Here is a 19,950-nt window from a genome sequence, read left to right as displayed (position 1 = left end):
TGATCTCATGGTTCATGAGTTCAAGCTCTGTGTCGGGCTCTGTGCTGCCAGTGTGGAGCCTGCTTGGGATTCTCTCTCTCCTTCTCTCTCTGCCCTCCCCTGCTTTGCGTGCGCTCTCTCTCTCTCTCAAAATAAATAAACTTAAAAAAAAAAAAGAATATAGACCTGTTTCACAGATGAGAAAAATGAGTCTCACAGAGGTTGCCTAAAATAAGGGAAAGCCTGATTTTGAACCAGGTGTCCTGATTTCCAAATTCAGGTGCTTTCCACAAAGAGAAACTCAAATCACCTGCAACATTTTTTTTTTTTTAAGCAAGAATGATGACAATATAAGGAATGTAAGAAATTCTTCCCCTTTCCAGATATAGCTGAGTGGATTTTGTGACTATGATATTCCTCCTTTGCAGCTAATGTTTTCCTGCCTTCTATTTGGGAGACACCCTCTGGTGATGATAAAAGGGACCCTCCTAAGTGGGGTCCCTTATAACTCTAGTATTGTGTACCTTTGAACCTGAGCCAACCGCTGAAAGAGATATGCTTGCTATCCTAATAGCCCCCATGTCTGATTATGCTGCAGTGCTCTACACTAGAGTAATTCAGATGACTGAATAGTCAACAAGTTTGGCCAGAGTTTTAATGATCATAATGAAAAAGCCATACGGAGGAATACATTTGGGGAAGAGTGCGTGGTGATTTTGTCGACAGCCTATGTGCCTTGGCCCACGTCCTCATTCTGGGGTTTGCGGGGTGACATTCTGGTAATTTGACTTTGACTTCTCATTGGCAGCCCATCCAGTGCAGGAGAGAAGCTAAGTCTACCAGGCAGTGAATCCCTGGAGCATTTTCTCCTCTTGTTTGTTTTTCTGACATTTGAGAAGTAGCCTCATTCATGGTATGATCTCACACTCCTCGCTTGGCAAGTGGATTCAGAATCGTCTTTCTGACTGTCTTTTTAATATAGTAAATATAATTTATATAAATCCCTGATCATAAGTGTTCGGTTAGCTAAGTTTTGGGAGTTCGATACACCTATGTAGCCAGTACCCAAACCAAGATATGAGACATTTTTATCATTCCCGAAAATCCTCTTCTCTCTTCCGAGTCTGTCCCTTCATTTCACACCTCCCCTGAAAACAGGCACCACTCTTCTGACTTCTAATAGCCCTAAATCTTCTAAGGTTATTTTCTAAATGATCATCAGCATGATTATTTTGTCTATTCTTGAACTTTCATGTCAGTGGAATCATACAGTATCTGGCTTATTTCATTCAACCTAATGCCTTTGAATTTGTTTGTGTTGTTGTGTATCAGTAATGTATTCCTTTTTATTGCTGGAAGTATACCACGGTTTGAAAATACCACAATTTGTTTGCTTATTCTCCTGCTGTTGGATATTCGAGTTATTTTCATATTTGGCCTGATATACATAAAGCTTCTGTAAACATTTTTCTAGAAGTCTTTCTGTGGGCATCTGCACTTGTTTCTGTGATCTATTCCTAAGGGTGGAATTGCAGGTCATAGGTAGGTGTATATTCAGATTTTCTTGCAGTTTTTTTTTTTTTAATATCTATTTATTCTTGAGAGCGCACACGCGCGAGAGAGGTGAGAGAGCAGGCAGAGAGAGAGAGAGGGAGACACAGAATCTGAAGCAGGCTCCAGACTCCAGGCTCCGAGCTGTCGGTACAGAGTGCAATGCGGGGCTCGAACCCACGAGACGTGGGATCGTGACCTGAGCTGAAGTCAGACACTTAACTGACTGAGCCATCCCGGCACCCCTGCAACTTTTAAATACACGTTTTGTTGTAGAATAATTTTAGATTTACAGAAGTATTTCAAAGATAATACAGAGAGGTCCTATATATGCCATACCCAGTTTCCCCATTGTTGACATGTTACATTAGTATGGTACATTTGTCACAATTAACGAATATATATTGAGACATTATTATCAACTAAAATTCATACTCTTCAGATTTCCTTAGTTTCTATCTACTTTTTTTTTCTGTCCATGATCCCATCCTAGAACTACATTACATTTGCTTGTCATGTCTCCTTAGGCTCCGCTTGTCTGTGGCATTTTCTCAGACTTCCCCTGTTTTTGATGACCTTGACTGTTTTGAGGAGGACTTGTCAGGTATCTGGTAGTGTGGACCTCAGTTGGGATTGGCTGATGTTTTTCTTCTGCATAGACTGGAATTACCATAGGTTTGGCAGAGGAAGAACACAGAGGTAAAATGCCGTTTTCATCACATATCAAAGGTACATGCCATGAACATGACTTTTCAGTGATGGTAACCTTGGTTACCTGCTTGAAGTCATGTTTGTGAGGTTTCTCCCCTGGAAGACTGCCCTCGCTCCCCTTTCTATACTGTGTTCACCGTGTACAAGCCACGCTTAAGGCGTAGGGAGTCGAGGATGGAGTATCTCCATAAATTACAGTTGACCTTTGAACAATGGGGGTTTGAACTGCATGGGTCCCCTTAGATACAAGGTTTTGTTTCCTTGATAAATACAGCCCATTACTGTAAATGTATTTTCTCTTCCTCATGATTTTCTTAGTAACATTTTCTTTCCTTAGCTTCTTTTATCGTAAGAGTACAGTATATAATACTATAAGATACAACATATGCATTCATTGACTGTTTATGTTATTGGCAAGGCTTCCGTTCAATAGTAGGCTATTAATAGTTAAGTTTATGGGCAGTCAGAAGTCCTACTCGGATTTGGCACTGCATGCAGGGGCTGGGGGTTGGCACCCCTAAACCCTTCATTGTTCAGGGGTCAACTGTATGGAATCGTATTGAATTCTTTGGCATGGGAGATTTATGTTTAGTTTTTAACAAGTGGCAGTACCTTTTTATCCTTGGACAAGTAATGCCCGAGAGTCTGTGTGTTTCTCATCCTCACCAATACTTGCTGTTGTCATTCTGACTTTGACCGTTCTAGTTGATGTGAAGGGGTATCTCACTGTGGTTTCAACCTGCATTCGTGATGACTAATGATGTCGAGTAACTTTTCACGTACTTATTGCCCATTCCCGTATCTTCCTTTGTGAAATAACTCTCTGAGTCTTTTGCCCAATTTTTTGTTTGTGTTGTCTGTCTTTTTATTATTGAGTCGAGGAGTTATTTGTATATTCTGGGTAAAGTTTCTTTGTTTCACAAATGCATGACATATTTTCTCCCAGTCTGTGGTTTACCTTTTGGTTTTCTTAATGGTGTCATTTGATGAGCTGGATTTAAGATTTTAATGAAGAGATTTGGGAACCAGCGTTGGAAGTAATGAGCCTTCACTCATTCTATATCTGGTGCTGCGAATTTTTAGTTACAAAGATGTATGATATGCTGATAGGCATAAGGATTGTAACCATGCTTTCTTTTCAAGGCATCTGATAGGGCATGAAGAGAAAATTTGCAGAGGAAAGTTAGACTTCCCCATAGTAACAGCAGTTGTATTGCGGAGCGTGAAGATTCCAGATGTATTTGGTCTCTTGAGTAGCAAATGCCAGCGCATAGAAGAAGCCCATGTAAGAAGGTGGCGTTCTGTCCTTGGCCAACTTTGCATTCTCATTTTCTAAAGCATTGGCATCATAGTGGATGACACAGTGCACGAGAGGACTGTGCTATGTGCCGCTCAAGTTAAGCCCTTGCAGACACTTGAGGAATCATGAGAAACAGTAACACAGCAGCTGCTGCCAGCTTTTCCCCAAGATTTGATGACCGACTGCACAGATTAACAAAACAAGGAGAGAAGCAAGCTCCAGACTCCTCCTCGAGAGGCAGAAAGAATTCCTCTTAGGAGAAGGGGCATCATGTGATATTAAATATTGACTCATTACATGGTTCTGGGGAGATGCTTTCAAGCTTCTTGGAATACCAGCAACAGAGAACGAGCTTTCTGAATTAGCGTTCATGTGCGAACTCACTGACCAGCCAATGCTGACATTAGCTACCTGAAATGATGCTTGGTTCTAACGCTGATCATTATTAGCTCCGATCTTTTATTATTTGTGATACGGTTTGATTTTGATAATAATCATATTTCTCAAGTTGAAAAGCCTTAATAGTCTCTAATTTATGCTAAGTAAATTCTGGCTTCTTGGTTGGTTTCTGTCAATTCTGAATTATTTAGCATACCGTTTGTAATATTTAACTTTGGAGAAAAGTATGTAGAAGATCATTATAGACTTATTCTTTGATACCTACTCTGTTTGGAACTGAAACAAGACTTATCTTTATTTTTGTTTGTATATTGTGACTTTTGGCTAATAAGGGCTCGAGTACCTTCAGTTTTCTTGGGTTCCACCTATATTCTACAATTCTCCATTTGTATACTTACCATTGATCCTGCAAAACTCAGAAAAAATAACAACGGCTCACAGAGGAAGTGGCCATGGCTTAATGCAATGAACAGATAAAAGCTGAAGGGGTCAGAACACCCTTAAATGCAAAGAAAGAAAAAATTAGGGACTTGACATTATTTAGAAGACTTAAAAATCATGGCATTGCTCAACACAATTTAAAAATTCTAAAATATGAATAAAAAGTTTAAACATTAAAAACATTGTTCTGACTTTTTTAATTAAAAAATTTGTTTATTTTTATTTATTTATTTATTTGAGAGAGGGAGAGTGTGCACAAAAGGGGGAGAGAGGCAGAGGGAGAGTGAGAGAGGCTCCACACTCCGCACAAAGCCTGACGCGGAGCTCGATTCCTTGAGCCTGGCATCATGATCTGAGCTGAAATCAAGCTTAGACGCCTTGTTTTGTTTTTTGTTTTGTTTTGTTTTGTTTTTTGTTTTAATGTATTCTTTAGGAAGAGAATATGATTTTTTTTTTCTCAGAGAAAACTATCTCTGAATTTAGCCATCATCTTATTCTAACTTCCTCTTTCCTTGCTACTTCAGGTGAACCTCTTTGTGCTGCTCTCTGTGGTGTGTGTCCTCTTAAATCTAGCTGGATTTATTCTCGGCTGCCAAGGGGCCCAGTTTGTGTCCAGCGTGCCCCGGTGTGATCTGGTAAGTAATCCTAGAGCATGGCTGTGCACCTGCATGGACCCTGGCCTGTCTGGCTTTCCAGGGGTGCCAGTGTGTGCCCAGCAGCATCCTAAAGTGAAATCTGAAGTCAGGCAGAGAAAGTGGGAAACAAAACAAAGAACTGGCCTGCTAGTTATTTTACTCACATTGTCAACTGTTTTTTTCCAAAACGGGGACCATCTAGCAGAACCCCAGCACCACAGTAATATGCCACATCGTTAGTTAGTGGGTGGATGGATGGGTCAGGTCTCCACAAGCAATAACTGTCTGCTCTCATCTGAAGAGGGAAAATGGAGATTATCAGAATACAGTTCAGCAGTCCTTTATCTGAAACCTTTGGAGGCCAGGTGTGTTTCAGCATTCAGAATTTTCCAATGATCAACGTGGTGCATACATGATTTCTTCTGTAATGCACTGTGGGACTCTGGGACAGCAGGCTTTAATCAAAACTTTTGGTTTTCAGGGCTTTTTGGACTTCGGAATTGTGGATAAGAGGTTGTGGTCCTGCACAATCTCTGAATTTTTTCCTTTAATTTTTAATGGTGGTAAAATGCATGTAGCAAAAAATGTACCATCTTAACCATTTTTAAGAGTTAAGTTCAGTAGTTGAAGTACATTCATATTGTTGTGCAACCAATCTCCAGGACATTTTTCTTGTTGCAAAACTGAAATTCTGTATGTATTAAACAATTCCCCTACCTTCCTGGCCCTCCCCCCCCCCCACCGCACCCCCCCCCCCGACCCTGCTTCCGGCAGCCACTCTTCTGCTTTCTGACTCTATGAATTTAACTGATCTAGGTACCTGATATAAGTGGAACCATACAGCATGTGTCTTTTTGTGACTGGCTTACTTCACTTATTTCACTTAGCCTAATGTCTTCAACACGCCCACATGTAGCATGTGTCAGATGTCCTTTAAGGCTTGAGTAATATTCCATCTCGTGTGTATACCATATATAATTTTTTAACTACAAAAATGCTTAAGTGTCATAAAAGTCGGCTTGCAAATATCTCTCTGAGAGCGTGCTTTCAATTCTTGTGGGTCTATACCCAATTGCCGGCCATCTTTGAACTTTTTTTTTTTAAGTTTTAAAATTTCTTAGAGAGAGAGAGAGAGAATGTGCATGCATGCAAGCAGGGAAGAGGGGCAGAGAGAGAGAGAAAGAGAATCTCAGGCGGGCTCCATGCCTGGCATGGAGCCTGATGCAGGGCTCGTTCCCACGACCCTGGGATCATGATCTGAGCCAAAAGCAAGAGTTGGCTGCTCAATGGACTGAGCCACCCAGGCACCCCCATCTTTGGACTTTTTAAAAGGACTTCTCAGTGACAAATACCTCTGTGTGGCACAAAGCAAAAGAAACAGACTCTTGAGAAGCCGTAGTCAGTGTCACCTATTTGTAACTTGGTTCCCAAGCAGTGTCGTCCCTTAGAAACCAGGAGGATGTAAGTGGAAGAGTGGCCGCGTGTCTCACAATGGATGTGACGGTAGAAGTCCTGGCCTTACAACCAGCAGGAGAGCTCCTCAGAGACTCACCCCAAACCTGTTGCCCTTTCTTAACACCCCTTTACGAGTTTTCTGATTTGTCATTGCATTGTGTAATAACCCTAAGTTACGACCCCAGGCTCACAGCTGTTTCTGGTTTTCAAGGTCCCCTGCGATTCACCATCGCCCTGCCTGCTCCCTAAGGCAGCTCACGCTCCCGGTAACACTGCAAAGCCTGCCTGGCATTGCCCTGCTTTCTGACCTCTAACAACGCTGTCTCCCCACCCCTCAAATTCCTCATCCCTCACTTCCCTGTTCTTCAAATGGTATCGCTCGTTTAAAGCCCCATTCAAAGATTATTTTCTTCAAGAAACAGTCCCTGAAGCCCCAGGGAAGATCATCTTCCAGAATGTCCTATATGTACATCTCATAGATATTTATCCTTCTCATTTTTGGGGTCGGAGACATTTTATATACCTGTCTTCTCTGTTCCTCCAAGCTGGGATCAGCCCGAAGGCAGCGTCTGGTTCTCTTTTTTTTTGGGCCCAATGGCCCCCTTCACTGCCTTCTATTCCTTCATGTACAGAGTTTCCAGAAAAAAAAAAAATGTTGAACAAAACTTGGTTTTCCAATTACTAATCACACAGCAAATTAGAAGAGGCTAAGAGACCAGACACAGGCTGGAAGTGAAAAGTCGTAGTATACTGAAAGACAGTTTGGCAAAATTGTAGCATCTCTTAGGTGCAAGAGACTGTGTTAGAGGCTGCTGAGAGTAGGAAGGAAAAGTCAGACCTCCTTTCTGACCTGGAAGTTTATCACGTAGCAGGAGGAACGGGATAAGCCTGGCAAACGCTGGATTAGTGTTTGGGCAGGACATGAATATGTGCCCAACTGCTAGCAGCTAGAGCGGGGCTGCCCGTCAGACTGACACACGGTGCTCAGGGCAAGCAGAGAAAGAAGGGCTTGTATCCGGGGGCAGATAGGGAAGGGCTACCTGGAGTCTAGGTGTCTGAGTTGGACCTTGCAGAATGGATAAATAAGGAGAGTGTGTAGAACCCAAGAGAAGACGGGACTCAGAGGACAGTGGGGAAATCAGCCCTGGTGGTGCTGGAAAATTGCAAGGGGTTAAGGGTATATTTAATGGACTTTTCTGAGAAATTCTGTGGTTCAGGGGCACCTGGGTGTCTTGGTTAAGCATCTGACTTCCGCTCAGGTCACGATCTCACAGTTTGTGAGTATGAGCCCCGCATCGGGCTCTGTGCTGACAGCTCAGAGCCTGGAGCCTGCTTCAGATTCTGTGTCTCCCTCTCTCTCTGCCCCTCCCCTGCTCACGCTCTGTCTCTCTCTGTCTCTCAAAAATAAATAAATGTTAAAAAATATTAAAAAAAAAAATTCTGTGGTTCTCTACCCAGAGTGCCCATTAGAGTCACCTGAGGGAACTTTTTAAAGAAAAAAAAAAAGAGATTCTATACTCAGTGATTCTCAGTCGGCCTGGGGTGGGGGCCTTGGCATCAGTATCTTCTTATGTTTTTTTTTTTTTTTTTTGTATTATTCAAAAATAAATAACAGAGAGAGAGAATGAAAGGGGGAGGAGCAGAGAGAGAGGGGATAGAGGTTCTGAAGTGGATTCTGTGCTGACAGCAGAGACCCCGATGTGGGGCTTGAGCTTCTGAACCACAAGAGCATGACCTGAGCAAAAGTCAGATGCCTAACCGACTGAACCACTCAGGTGCCCTGTGTGTCTTCTTATGTTGTTCAGTGTATTTTTAATTAAAGGTTTTTTTTACCCCCACCACAAAACAAATTCTGTGATTGTTTCTGATTATAAAACTAAAAATTTGGACAAGCCCTAAAAGTATAGGACAGAACTTAAAAATCATTTGAAATCACACCCTTCTGGGTTAGCACTGTTAACCACTGATGGATTTTGGGGGCACCTCTTTATGCATAAAAACACACATAATTTTCCATCAGTGGGAACATATAATTGTTGTTTTTCTTCAGGGAAGCTGTTTGACAAATAAAATCTTTTTGGGGATGGGGACACTTTCTGTCCTTCCCTCTCCACCATGTCACCCCAAATCCCTGGTAACAAACTGGGGAGTCTCCATTTGTGTTTCCATGTTATGTTATCCTACATAAATATGTAGGAAGTGGGGGCATTAATGATTTATCTTCCAAAAATGGGACATAGTGTATCTACTTCCCTACATACTGTTTTTCTCACTTAAAGGTGTATTACATACTCCTTCTCTTTTTTATTCTTTTTTTAAAGGTTAGCCCTCTGGGGCGCCTGGGTGGCGCAGTCGGTTAAGCGTCCGACTTCAGCCAGGTCACGATCTCGCGGTCCGTGAGTTCGAGCCCCGCATCAGGCTCTGGGCTGATGGCTCAGAGCCTGGAGCCTGTTTCCGATTCTGTGTCTCCCTCTCTCTCTGCCCCTCCCCCGTTCATGCTCTGTCTCTCTCTGTCCCAAAAATAAATAAAAACGTTGAAAAAAAAAAAAAAGGTTAGCCCTCTATTTCCTTGTTGTCTATGATGGCTTGGGGTTTGGCCCATAAAAACAATGTTGCCACACGTACCATTCTCTCCCTGGGGGCTTTTCGCTCCATGGAGGAAGCTCCCAGGTCAGAGATTGTTCTTGGTGGGGAAGGCGTATTTTTTCTTCTGTTTGTCTCATTTTTTTACAAAAATTACGCAATCAGGGGCGCCTGGGTGGCTCAGCCGGTTAAGTGTCCAACTTCAGCTCAGGTCATGATCTCATGCTTGGTGAGTTTGAGTCTCGCATCAGGCTCTATACTCCTAGCTCAGAGCCTGGAGCTTGCTTGCTTGAGATTCTGTGTCTCCCTCTCTCTCTTCCCCTCCCCCCCCTCAAAAATAAATAAACACTGAAAAAATTACACATTCAACCATTTGGTGACCCTATTTTTTAAAATTGAGGTAAAACTTAAAATGAAATATACAGATCTTAAGGGTGCAGTTCATTGAGTTTTGACCAGTGGATACATGCATCTTGGCGAATGTATGCACTGGTGAATACACACCACACGAGATTTAAAACATTAGTTTTGCCCGTTGTTGGACTTCACCTGAATGGGGTCAGGTATGTACCCTTCTGTGTCTGCCTTATTTTGCTCAGTGTAACACTTTTGAGATTCATCCGTGATTTTGTGTTGTATCAGTCCCTTCTTTTTTTTTTTTCTTTTGCACATCAGTATTTCATTATATGAAAACATCACAAGTTGTTTAATCCGTTCTCCTGTTGATGGACATTTGTGTTGTTTCCAGCTTGGGAATATTATGAACAGAGCTATTATAAACATTTTTGCATAGCTGTGGTTTTTCTTGTGAGCCCGTTTTCTTTTCTCTCAAGTAAATAAGTGATACGGTATTGCTTGAGGCATGTGGCAAAAGTGTGTGTCACTTTATAAGAAGCTGCTAGATGGTTTCCCAAGGTGGTTGGGGAAGAAGTATTGTTTTCAGTTTTTTTAAAAAAAATTTAATGTTTATTTATTGGAGACAGAGACAGAGCACGGGTGGGGGGGGCAGAGAGAGAGAGAGAGAGAGAGAGAGAGAGAGAGAATCTGATGCAGGCTCCTGAGCTGTCAGTGCAGACGTGGGGCTCGAACTCATAAACCACAAGATCATGACCTGAGCTGAAATCAAGAGTCAGACGCTTGACTGAGCCATCCAGGTGCCCCAGGAGAATAAGTATTTTTAATTTAAAATACATGGCTGGTTTCTTTATTAAAGGGCCTCAACTTACATTTCTACTGGTGCCCCTCCGTCAGCCAACAAGTGTTTCTCTCCAAAATTTGTCAGTCTGAGGGGCTGGTGTGGGAGCTCATGGGTTATAGTGGCTTGCAGTCCCCTCATTGCTAGAGATGGGGTCCTCATCTTTCAAAAGCTTCCCGGAAGATTCTAACAGGCAGCCGGGGTTGAGAACCACAACACTGGTGATAATGAAAAGGAGGGGAGGATCTCTCTGGTGGCATCAGGTAACACTATCAAGGTTGAAGGGTGAATATTGTTCATGTAGAGGCTTGAACAGGGTTGTTTGTGGATGGTTAAAGAGATCAAGGAGAAGTTGGAATATAGCTGCAGAAATATTGGGGGCACAGCTGGGATTGAGAAGGGAGGTGGAGGATCAGGACAGAAAGAGCAAGAAATACAAAATACACAGTTGTCTGGCACCATTTTATACAGAGCCTCAGGGTTGTTTGTGTCTGCTGGGCACAGCGATTGATACTCATTATTATTTGGATAATGATTAAACTTTCCAAAAGTCTTGTGTAAAGGGATTAACATTCACCGATCTGGAAAGCCGTTCCATCCAGACCAGCTCACCCAGGAAGTTCCAGAGAGCTGAAGTTTCCATATACACAGAAGCCTGGTTGTGTGTAAATAATGCAGCCACGTGTGTGTGTGTGTGTGTGTGCGCTCACGCACACGCGCGCAGCCCGCACAAGCCTGTTTTCTCTCTTAACTTGAATGCCTTGTATCAAGAATGGACTCGAGGGGGAGGGGAGTACTTTGCAAGATGACACCTAGTATTACCTGAGGGAGGCAGAATCCTTAGGTAGGATTTTGAGGCTTACGTAAGTATAAGAAATAGAAACCACACTGCATGGTGCTGAAAAAGTGAACTTGGTTGAGCTTGGTTGGTGTTTGGGAAGAAGAGAGCCTCGTGTACATAAGCAGAATGTAGCAACTCTAATAGCTGCTTATTTGTAACTACTAAAAAGTACTGTTAGTAGTAAATCAGGGAGTTCTCAGCTGGAGACTTTGAGGGAAGCAACTCCCTGGGAGTAATACTTCCCAGCTGAATTTAGCCCAGTGTAAGGACTCTTGCTAATTATGAAGAGGGGCTAAGAGAAAGCCATTGATCCCTCAGAGGAAATAAAATCCCCCCCGCCCAGACTCTGCCTAGAGAACTCCTGTCTGAACGGCCACAGTAGTTTTCCCTTAGAAGGCAAAAATTGAGTGCAGATATTAGCAGCAGGATGTACCTCCAGACATGTGAGACAGTGGAAGAAAAATTCAAACACAGACAGCCTTTTGCTTCTATGTGCGTCTGCAGGGTATGTTGTGGATCTAGGTGTGGGGACATTGTTAAGACAAGAGTCTCTGTGGACAAACCAGGAAAGGACAGAAACCAAGTGGAAATGAATGGATAGGGTCCATCGAGGTAACTCTAGTTACTGTAATTTTTTGTATCTGAGGCAGAATTTATATCAAAATCTGGGCATCAGTGTTTGATGTAATAATGCATCCCTTTCACTGTGGTTTAAGGACAGAGAATAAAAAATGTTACAGAATCCATGGAGTTTTGGAAGAGGCAAAACTAATCTATGTGGAAAAAATCAAAACAGTGTTTGCCTGTAGGAGGATGGGGGCAGGGATTGATGGGGAAGGGCATGATAAAACTTCCTCTGGTGATTCTGTCTTCTCTATGTTGATAAGGATTTGGGATGCACAGGAGTTATGCGTTACTTAAAATTCTGCAAATGGCGTGCTTAAGATTTGTATGTACATTTTGTGTATGTGCATGTAAATTTCACATCCAAGAAAGAGAAAACCAAACCAAAACATAATGTGTCTATTAACGTGTGTAATCATCAGTGGACATTTTTCCCTTCGCTTCATAGTCAACATGTATTAAAAGGAACTATGTTTTCTCCTAATTTGGAAAAGTACCATGAATTTGTTACAGGAGGGTAGCTACAGGTTGAGTTTGGTTAGAAGGTAAAAATCTTAATTCAATAAGAAAGAAGACTCATATTTCCTCTTAAGTAACTAAAACACTGTAGATGTTCAGTTATTAAAGATTACTAAAGAATTTTGCAGCTAGTGCTGTTGAAGCTACCTAATTAATCTAACAAGTATGAAAAAGGTATGTCTCTTCCTTTTAACCAAAATTTAACAGCCAACTCTAACAGCTCAAGAGGCAGAGCAAGTTAAGTATGAATTTTGGCTCCTAAATTATGGGTCTTAATTAGCCAACTTCAGGTTTTGCATATTTTTATAACTTGATTCAAGGGGAACTTAGAAATATGGCCAAAAGTTTGCCAAACATTTCACTATAAATATGAGATTACTCATCTCTGATGTTATCACTTCAAATAAAGAAAGCTAGAACCTGTGACCACATTGAAGATGTCAGCTGAGAGATCTCGTTAAGTCCATGTGGTTTGGGGATACCGTTCACCAAATATACCCTGTGTTTCTTATAGGCACATGATAGCTTAAATTTTCCTACCCACTTGGAGTTAGGTAGAGCCATAAGATTTGTTTTGGCAATGAAATGTGAGCTAAAGCGAGGAGTGTCATTTCCAAGAGGAAGATTTAGGCTAGAGTTATGACGACTTAGCAAGTTAAAAACACAGGGTGCCCAATTAAATTTAAATGTCAAATAAACAGCTGATACATTTTTGTGTTTTGTTTTTGTTTTTTACTATAAACATTTCTCATGCAATATTTTAGGACATAATTATACTAAGCAATGATGTTGTTTATCTGGATTTGAATTTAACTGTGTGTCCAATATTTTTCCTGGCAACCCTATTTTAAGTGCCAGTGTGCATTTTATCATGTGCTCTCCACCTCTGGCATAGTGATCATTAATCTCGAGATGGTGGGTGCTCCATCAACCAAGGTCCCTAATGGAATATGATGACCAGAGCCCCCGGCAGACCTGCAGTGGGCATGTAGAATATTCAAGAAATAACCTTGTTGTTACAACAGCATACCCTAGCCTACCCTGACTGATATAGGTACTGTCTGGCATGGGACCTCACCATATCTCATTCTGCAGGATTGGTGCTCCAGGGTAGCCTGTGTATTCATTCTCAATAATCAGATTGTCGTTCTGCCTTTTCCCCTTTAAGGTGGACTTAGGCGAAGGCAAGATTTGCTTCTGTTGCGAAGAATTTCAACCAGCCAAATGCACAGACAAAGAAAATGCCTTGAAACTCTTTCCGGTTCAGCCTTGTAATGCTGTTCACCTGCTACTCAAGGTACTCGAATGGATTCGACCCTCATCAGTAAATAGGCTATAGAGCCCCCAAGAAGGCAAAGTTACTTGAAATATTCCTACCCTGTTACCTCCCTCCAATAATTGGGCTGCTGAACGCAGATAGGAGCCAACCCTCATCAGTGACCCAGGGACAGAACTGAGTTCAGGAAAAAGCGCAGATTACTGTGTGTCTCTTAAATTACGAATAGATGGCTTTCTTTGTGTTCAAGAATTATAAGATAGTGAAAAATGTAAAGAAGCCTAAATATATACATATGTATGTATATATATTTATGTACATATATATCCATACCACACACGATGCAACTACACATATATGATGTAGCTTTTAGCAAAGCCTTTATTTTATATTTTTTAACCTTTTTTTGATGTTTATTATTTTTATTTTTTTTTTCAACGTTTATTTATTTTTGGGACAGAGAGAGACAGAGCATGAACAGGGGAGGGGCAGAGAGAGAGGGAGACACAGAATCGGAAACAGGCTCCAGGCTCTGAGCTATTAGCCCAGAGCCCGACGTGGGGCTCGAACTCATGGACCGTGAGATCGTGACCTGGCTGAAGTTGGATGCTTAACCGACTGCGCCACCCAGGCGCCCCGATGTTTATTTTTTGAGAGGGAGAGAGACAGAGTGTGAGCAGGGGAGGGGCAGAGAGAGAGGGAGATAAAGAATCCAAAACAGGCTCCAGGCTCTGAGCTCTCAGCACAGAGCCCGATGAGGGGCTCGAACTCATGAACTGTGAGATCATGACCTGAGTTGAAGTCAGATGCTTAACTGACTGAGCCACCCTGGTGCCCCGGCTTTTATTTTATATTTCAAGTAGGCCCACACACATGTGGGGTTTGAACTCCCGAACCTGAGATCAAGAGTTGCATGCTGTATGAACTGAGCCCACCAGGTGCCCCGGCCTTGAGCAAAACGTTTAAACTGCATGCCCGTTTGTCCTTGTACTGATGCTCCTTTGTTGGCTTCATCGAGTCCTGTGGGCTGTTGGGTGATGTTCAGCCAGGACACACAGGCTTGGGAGAGATATCTGTTAGTAAATGCAAGAGAAATTCAAGCACCTTACCTCTTGTTTAATAGGCTGCAACTATAGTAACTGAGAGATTAAAAATAAATGATTCCAGTTGCAGAGAGGAGTTCAGAATTACCCTTTCTTAGGGAATTGGATGAAAGTTTTGTCCTGACTTAAGCAAGGCCGCTAGTCCCGTGAGTGACAAGATCAGTTGGTGAACCCTGAGGTATTAGCTTTTGGATAATCCCTCACTGACAGACAGGCTTTCTTCAGATCTTTCTTTTGGGTTTATTTTTTGTTCAAAGGAGGGATCTCTCAGCTGCCAGCTCTCTGAATTGTGTAGAGTGTGAAAATGGCCTTCTTTCTTTGGCTTCTTGGTTTTCTGGTAGCTGAATCGCCCCCAGACTTTCCGAGCCACAACCCCTCTTGGGAAAAGCCTCGCTAAGGAGCCAGGACTGTGGCAACAGAAACTTCTGGAATTGCCTTTCCTGCTATTTTGAGATGTGTTTAGAGAAGAGACGCCCTGTTTACACTCTGGCTGGCCTGCCCCCCTGCGTTGTCATAGTTAGGTGCCCAGGGCAGCCCAGCCGGTCGCTCCTGAAATAGAATCCGTGGCCACAGATTAAACAGCATGCTGTCCTGCTGGGAGGCTGCAGGAGGGGGAGGTGGGGAACTGCTATCATTGAGGACCCCACCTTCAGAACGGACACTCAGCTGCTCTCCTGCAAGGAACGTTTCCAGACCACATTCTGATGCTTGCAAAAAGAAAAATCGTAATCCTAGGGCTTTTGGGGACAGCAAGCTTCCGAGATCAGTTTTTAAAATTAAGAAGTATACATTACTGCCTGAGAGTCCTAATAATAACCAGCATTTATCTGGCACTTACCATAAGCCAAACGTCAAAGTCCTTTGCGTGGTTTTTCTCATGAGAATCGCCTTGTTGGGACATTACCATTATTATTTTTAAAAGTTTTGATATTGCCTTCTGGTCATCAGCTTTGAAGTACTCGGTGGTGTTATTATTTCCCTGTTCTAGAAAGTTCTTTTCGCCCTGTGTGCCTTGAACGCCCTGACCACCACCGTCTGCTTGGTGGCAGCTGCCCTTCGCTACCTCCAGATATTTGCAGCCCGAAGATCCTGCATCGTAAGTCCAGACACGGGGACACCAGGACTGTGTTGCACTGAGCCTTTGTAGCAAAGGTCGTTGACTAACCAAGGTGTTGTTTCATTAGGATGAGTCCCAGATTTCTGTCGAAGAGGTGGAAGAACATGGACGGATCCCAGACCCCGATGATTTCGTGCCGCCAGTGCCCCCGCCTTCATACTTCGCCACATTTTACTCGTGTACACCCCGGATGAACCGCAGGTAGCCTGGGTGCCCCCACCCCAGCTCTCTGTGAGGACTCATGGAGGATTGTGTTATTTTCCAGGACTTTCTATCCCCCCCACCCTGCCCTTTTGTCTGATAAACCACGCCAAACCAAAGAAAAGTCACACCTTGACCTAAGGGTACGCTTTTTCCACTTCAATTAGCTTCCCAGGAAAACTGACACCCAGTGAGATGGCTGCTATAATGTGACAAGATTGAGAGCTGCCGTTGCCCTGGAAACATGCTCAGGCCAAATCGATGTTCATTATAACACCATCAGCAGGTTCCCAAATCATGACATTCTTCCCAGCCATTAAAAAAAGATTAATTATTCATGACATCTCCCTGGTCTAGAAAAAATAGACACCATGCTTATTTTCTTTTTCAAATTCTAGCTCGAAATTTATCGTTTGTTTCTTAAATCTCAGGAATAACTGTTTGCAGAAAGAAATGCTGCATGTGTTTTTCTGGTTGGTAGTGACTTCTAGAATTATACCTCTTTAAAGATTGACTTCATTTATTCATTCAACAAACATTTAATCAGTCCTCGGCTGCTTCCTAGTCACCATGCTGGGTTATTGACATTCCAGATGAGTTAGATCCGCCTTCTTCCCCTCTCTATAGCTCAGAGTCTGGGTCATTATGGAGGAGTATTGCAAGGACCATAGTAGATCTCAAGAGAGAGATTTGGGTGCACAGAGGAGGCCCACATAACCCATGATCGTGAATGGGCTGCAGAGAGCTTGAAGGCAGAGTCAGCCAGCCAGAGTTGGCTTTCTGGATGAAGTGATCTTAAGCTGAATTTAAAGGATAAGCAAACTATATTTAAGCTTCCAAAAGAAAAATCTCTGAATTCGATAAGACTGGCGTCTTTAGCTCAATATTCAGAGGGCCAGGAATTTCTACTTTTAATCCCCAAGGTACACAAAGGAGAGTGGTCAAATTTGGTGCCAGGCTTGAGGTTTTTGGAAATCCATTTTCTAATGCTCAGGGCAGCCACATGTGGCTTTGAAATAGGTCTCCAGTGGGAGCCCCTACACAGATGCCGTTAATGTTCTTTTCAGTGGGTTGTCTTCCTGCCTTGTCGCTCAGAGTTGTACCTAAACCCCATCTCCATGCCCTCCTCTGCTCACCCACCTAGGGGCAGGTAGGGATGGCCACAAAGCTGGAGGGGACAGCTTCTGGGTGCACGGAGGACAGCTCAGCCTCCCTGTTGTTCAAGGGGTGGTGTGCTAGAATGTCAAAGCTTCGGGGGCTAGGATGACTTCCCTAGTCTTTAAGGAAATGAGCCAAGAATTACAGGGGCCAGAGAGACAGAGCAATAGAACACATATTCCTTGTGCACGTAGAACACATTTGCTCATACTGTAGCCCAGTTTCAGGCTGTGTGCAGTGGACATATTGGAAGGCCGTAGAAAATGCCTGTTATTTCATGGTTGGGAAGAGAAATGCCCTCTTCAGGAAGAAGAATTAATTGGCTTTCTGATATTGTGGGTGAGCCCTTGGTTGACCTACGAGGAGGCAGCAGACAGATTTAATTTCCTGCGGTGGCAGAAAGGGAAAGTGACTCATGCGGGTGTTGGAGTCCTGCTGTCCAGCAGTGCCCCTCCCCACTTCCCTTCCCCTCTCTTCCATTTCTCTTATCAGTTCCTCCATAGTAATGCTTATCAATGTGGGTATATCCACCTTTGGGTGCATCCCTGGATTTGCCCCTCTGAGTCCTGAGACTGTCCTCTCCAAATCCAGACAAGCATCTCCTCAAGAGCTTTGCCTTTCAGAACTTGCCAGAAGGAACATGGAGGAGGGTGTTAAAGTAACCCATCCCTAGGGGCACCTGGGTGGCGCAGTCAGTTAAGCGTCCGACTTCAGCCAGGTCACAATCTTGCGGTCCGTGGGTTCGAGCCCCGTGTCGGGCTCTGGGCTGATGGCTCAGAGCCTGGAGCCTGTCTCCGATTCTGTGTCTCCCTCTCTCTCTGCCCCTCCCCCGTTCATGCTCTGTCTCTCTCTGTCCCAAAAATAAATAAACGTTGAAAAAAAAAATTTTAAAGTAACCCATCCCTGTGAGAAAGAAGACACTGCTGGGCCTGAAGTATATACCTGGAGACCGAGATCATATCTCCAATGGGCAAACACCCTTATTTTCTGCAATTCTCCCAATATCAGAGGGCAGTCCACTTTCCTTACTAAAATGGCTAAATGTATTCACCTTTGCATACATATTGTATCAAAAGCATTCTTAAATTTGGCCGACTTTGCTAGATTTTTAGCTATCTACCTTATAGACACTAGCTGTTCAACTTTGGTAATTTTCTTTCTTGTAAGCAGGCAGGCAAGAAGATTGATGAATGTTTTCTTTAGTATTTCCACAACCGGTTAAGAGTTTTCACACAATGGAAGCTCCCACTTCCTGTAAGATATCATGACCTCTCAGAGAAGCTTATTTATTTAACTTCTATAAATACAACCACTTCGTGCATTGGTACCTCCCTGAGAAAGGGTTTCTCAAATTACCGTCATAAACAGAAACCTGATTGCAGTGAAGGTTTCTGTGCAGAGATGGGTTTCTGTCTCGTGACTTGATTTGTAAGGGCAGCAGGGGCTGCGTCTTCTTCTTCCGTCACCCCAGGGAGCCCCCCATCCTCAGAAATCGGCTGGAGCCAGGAGTCAAGAAGCAGAGCTTCTGACCTATTCCGTGACTGTGGACCTAGTTGAACCATGGTGATGTAATGTGTTATGGAAAACTTAAGATTATAGAAAGCAGAACACGGGCAATTTGTTTCTTGGTGGTAAACATAACAAGCTCATTTCCTTTCCTAATGAAGTTCAAAACCCAAACTCAAGTGGAGCCAGGCTGTGCTGGTGGGCGACTCGGTGCTCAGTGCACCCTTGCCTGGCGTCCACATCACTGTTCCAGGACATAGGGGAGGACCACTCTTTGGTCGTATGAGTTGCTGTATGACCCTTGCCTGAGTTCTCAAGGCCTAGTGGTCAACGTAAAGCAGAATGCATTTGGCATGGTCTGTTCGGGTTTTCTGTCTACCTTTAGTAGTGAAGGCTTCCTGGAGAGTTTGGGATGAACTTGAAAGAGCCCAAACTCTGGAGTCTGTTACCAGGCTGCCCTTGGGGGATCTCTTACCATTTCTGAGCCCCAGATTCCTTCTTCAGCTGTGGTGTCACATGGCTGCTTAGCTGATTTTTAAGAGACAAAAATCTCTTTATCTGTATGGGCCCCACCACAGGCAATTAGAGCAGACTTTCTAGAGGTGAGGTCTGGGCCTTCCATAGTTTGCAAACCTCCCCGGGTGATTCTACTCCCTAGCTGGGGTCAGGAGCCACGAGGGATCAGGAGAAAACCTGCCAGGTCATAGCAGACCTGCTTCCCTCCCCAGATCCCTGTGTACCCAAAGGAGGTGAAATAGAGAAAACTATTTAATAGGAAAGGAACTTTCCTTTTCTCCTCTAGAAGCATCTTCTATCAAACAGAGGCTTTCTTGGTCATTATAGTAACCACCATAAGAAGCCATTCATTTGCAGTCAATTTAGAGAAAATGTGCCCCCTTTCCCCCTAGTTTTCCTTCTTGAAGAGTTTAAGATTTAAAATGGAGGTCGGTTTGACCTCTTGGCCCCAAGCAAGACCTCTCTTCTCTGTGAACATACAGGTAGCCACTGGGTGGGAAATATCAAACAAAAGACCACCAGAGCTAACAAACAAATTGGCAAAGCTGGGGGTAGTCACCTTCCTGGGGAGGACGCTGCAGTGAAGAAACATAAGGGGAGGCAGGTGCCTGAGTGGCTCGGTCGGTTAAGCGTCTCACTCTTGGTTTTGGCTCAGGTCATGATCTCGAGGTTTCGTGGGTTCAAGCCCTACATCGAGCTGTATGCTGGCAACATGGAGCCTGCTTGGGATTCTCTCTCTCTCTCTCTCTCTCTCTCTCTCTCTCTCTCTCTGTCTCCCCTCCCCGCTCCCCCCCCAACCGTTTGCCCCTCCCCCACCCATGCTGTGTCTGTCTCTCTCAA

At 43.5% G+C, this 19,950-nt stretch overlaps 1 protein-coding gene across 1 annotated transcript in view; it reads left to right on the top strand.

Moving 5' to 3' along the window:
• ENTREP1 (endosomal transmembrane epsin interactor 1) overlaps positions 1-19,950 on the top strand; it is a 67,840-nt gene that overhangs the window by 36,551 nt on the left and 11,339 nt on the right. The window contains exons 3-6 of the mRNA XM_040449397.1: positions 4,906-5,016; positions 13,402-13,530; positions 15,601-15,708; positions 15,797-15,930. Of these exons, the coding sequence (XP_040305331.1) occupies positions 4,906-5,016; positions 13,402-13,530; positions 15,601-15,708; positions 15,797-15,930 (482 nt within the window). The remainder of the gene's footprint in view (positions 1-4,905; positions 5,017-13,401; positions 13,531-15,600; positions 15,709-15,796; positions 15,931-19,950) is intronic.

Source organism: Herpailurus yagouaroundi, unplaced genomic scaffold (genome assembly GCF_014898765.1).
Source record: "Herpailurus yagouaroundi ecotype Mexico unplaced genomic scaffold, PumYag 199, whole genome shotgun sequence".
Taxonomy (NCBI): domain Eukaryota; kingdom Metazoa; phylum Chordata; class Mammalia; order Carnivora; family Felidae; genus Herpailurus; species Herpailurus yagouaroundi.
This window is presented reverse-complemented; position numbering and strand designations above follow the sequence as displayed.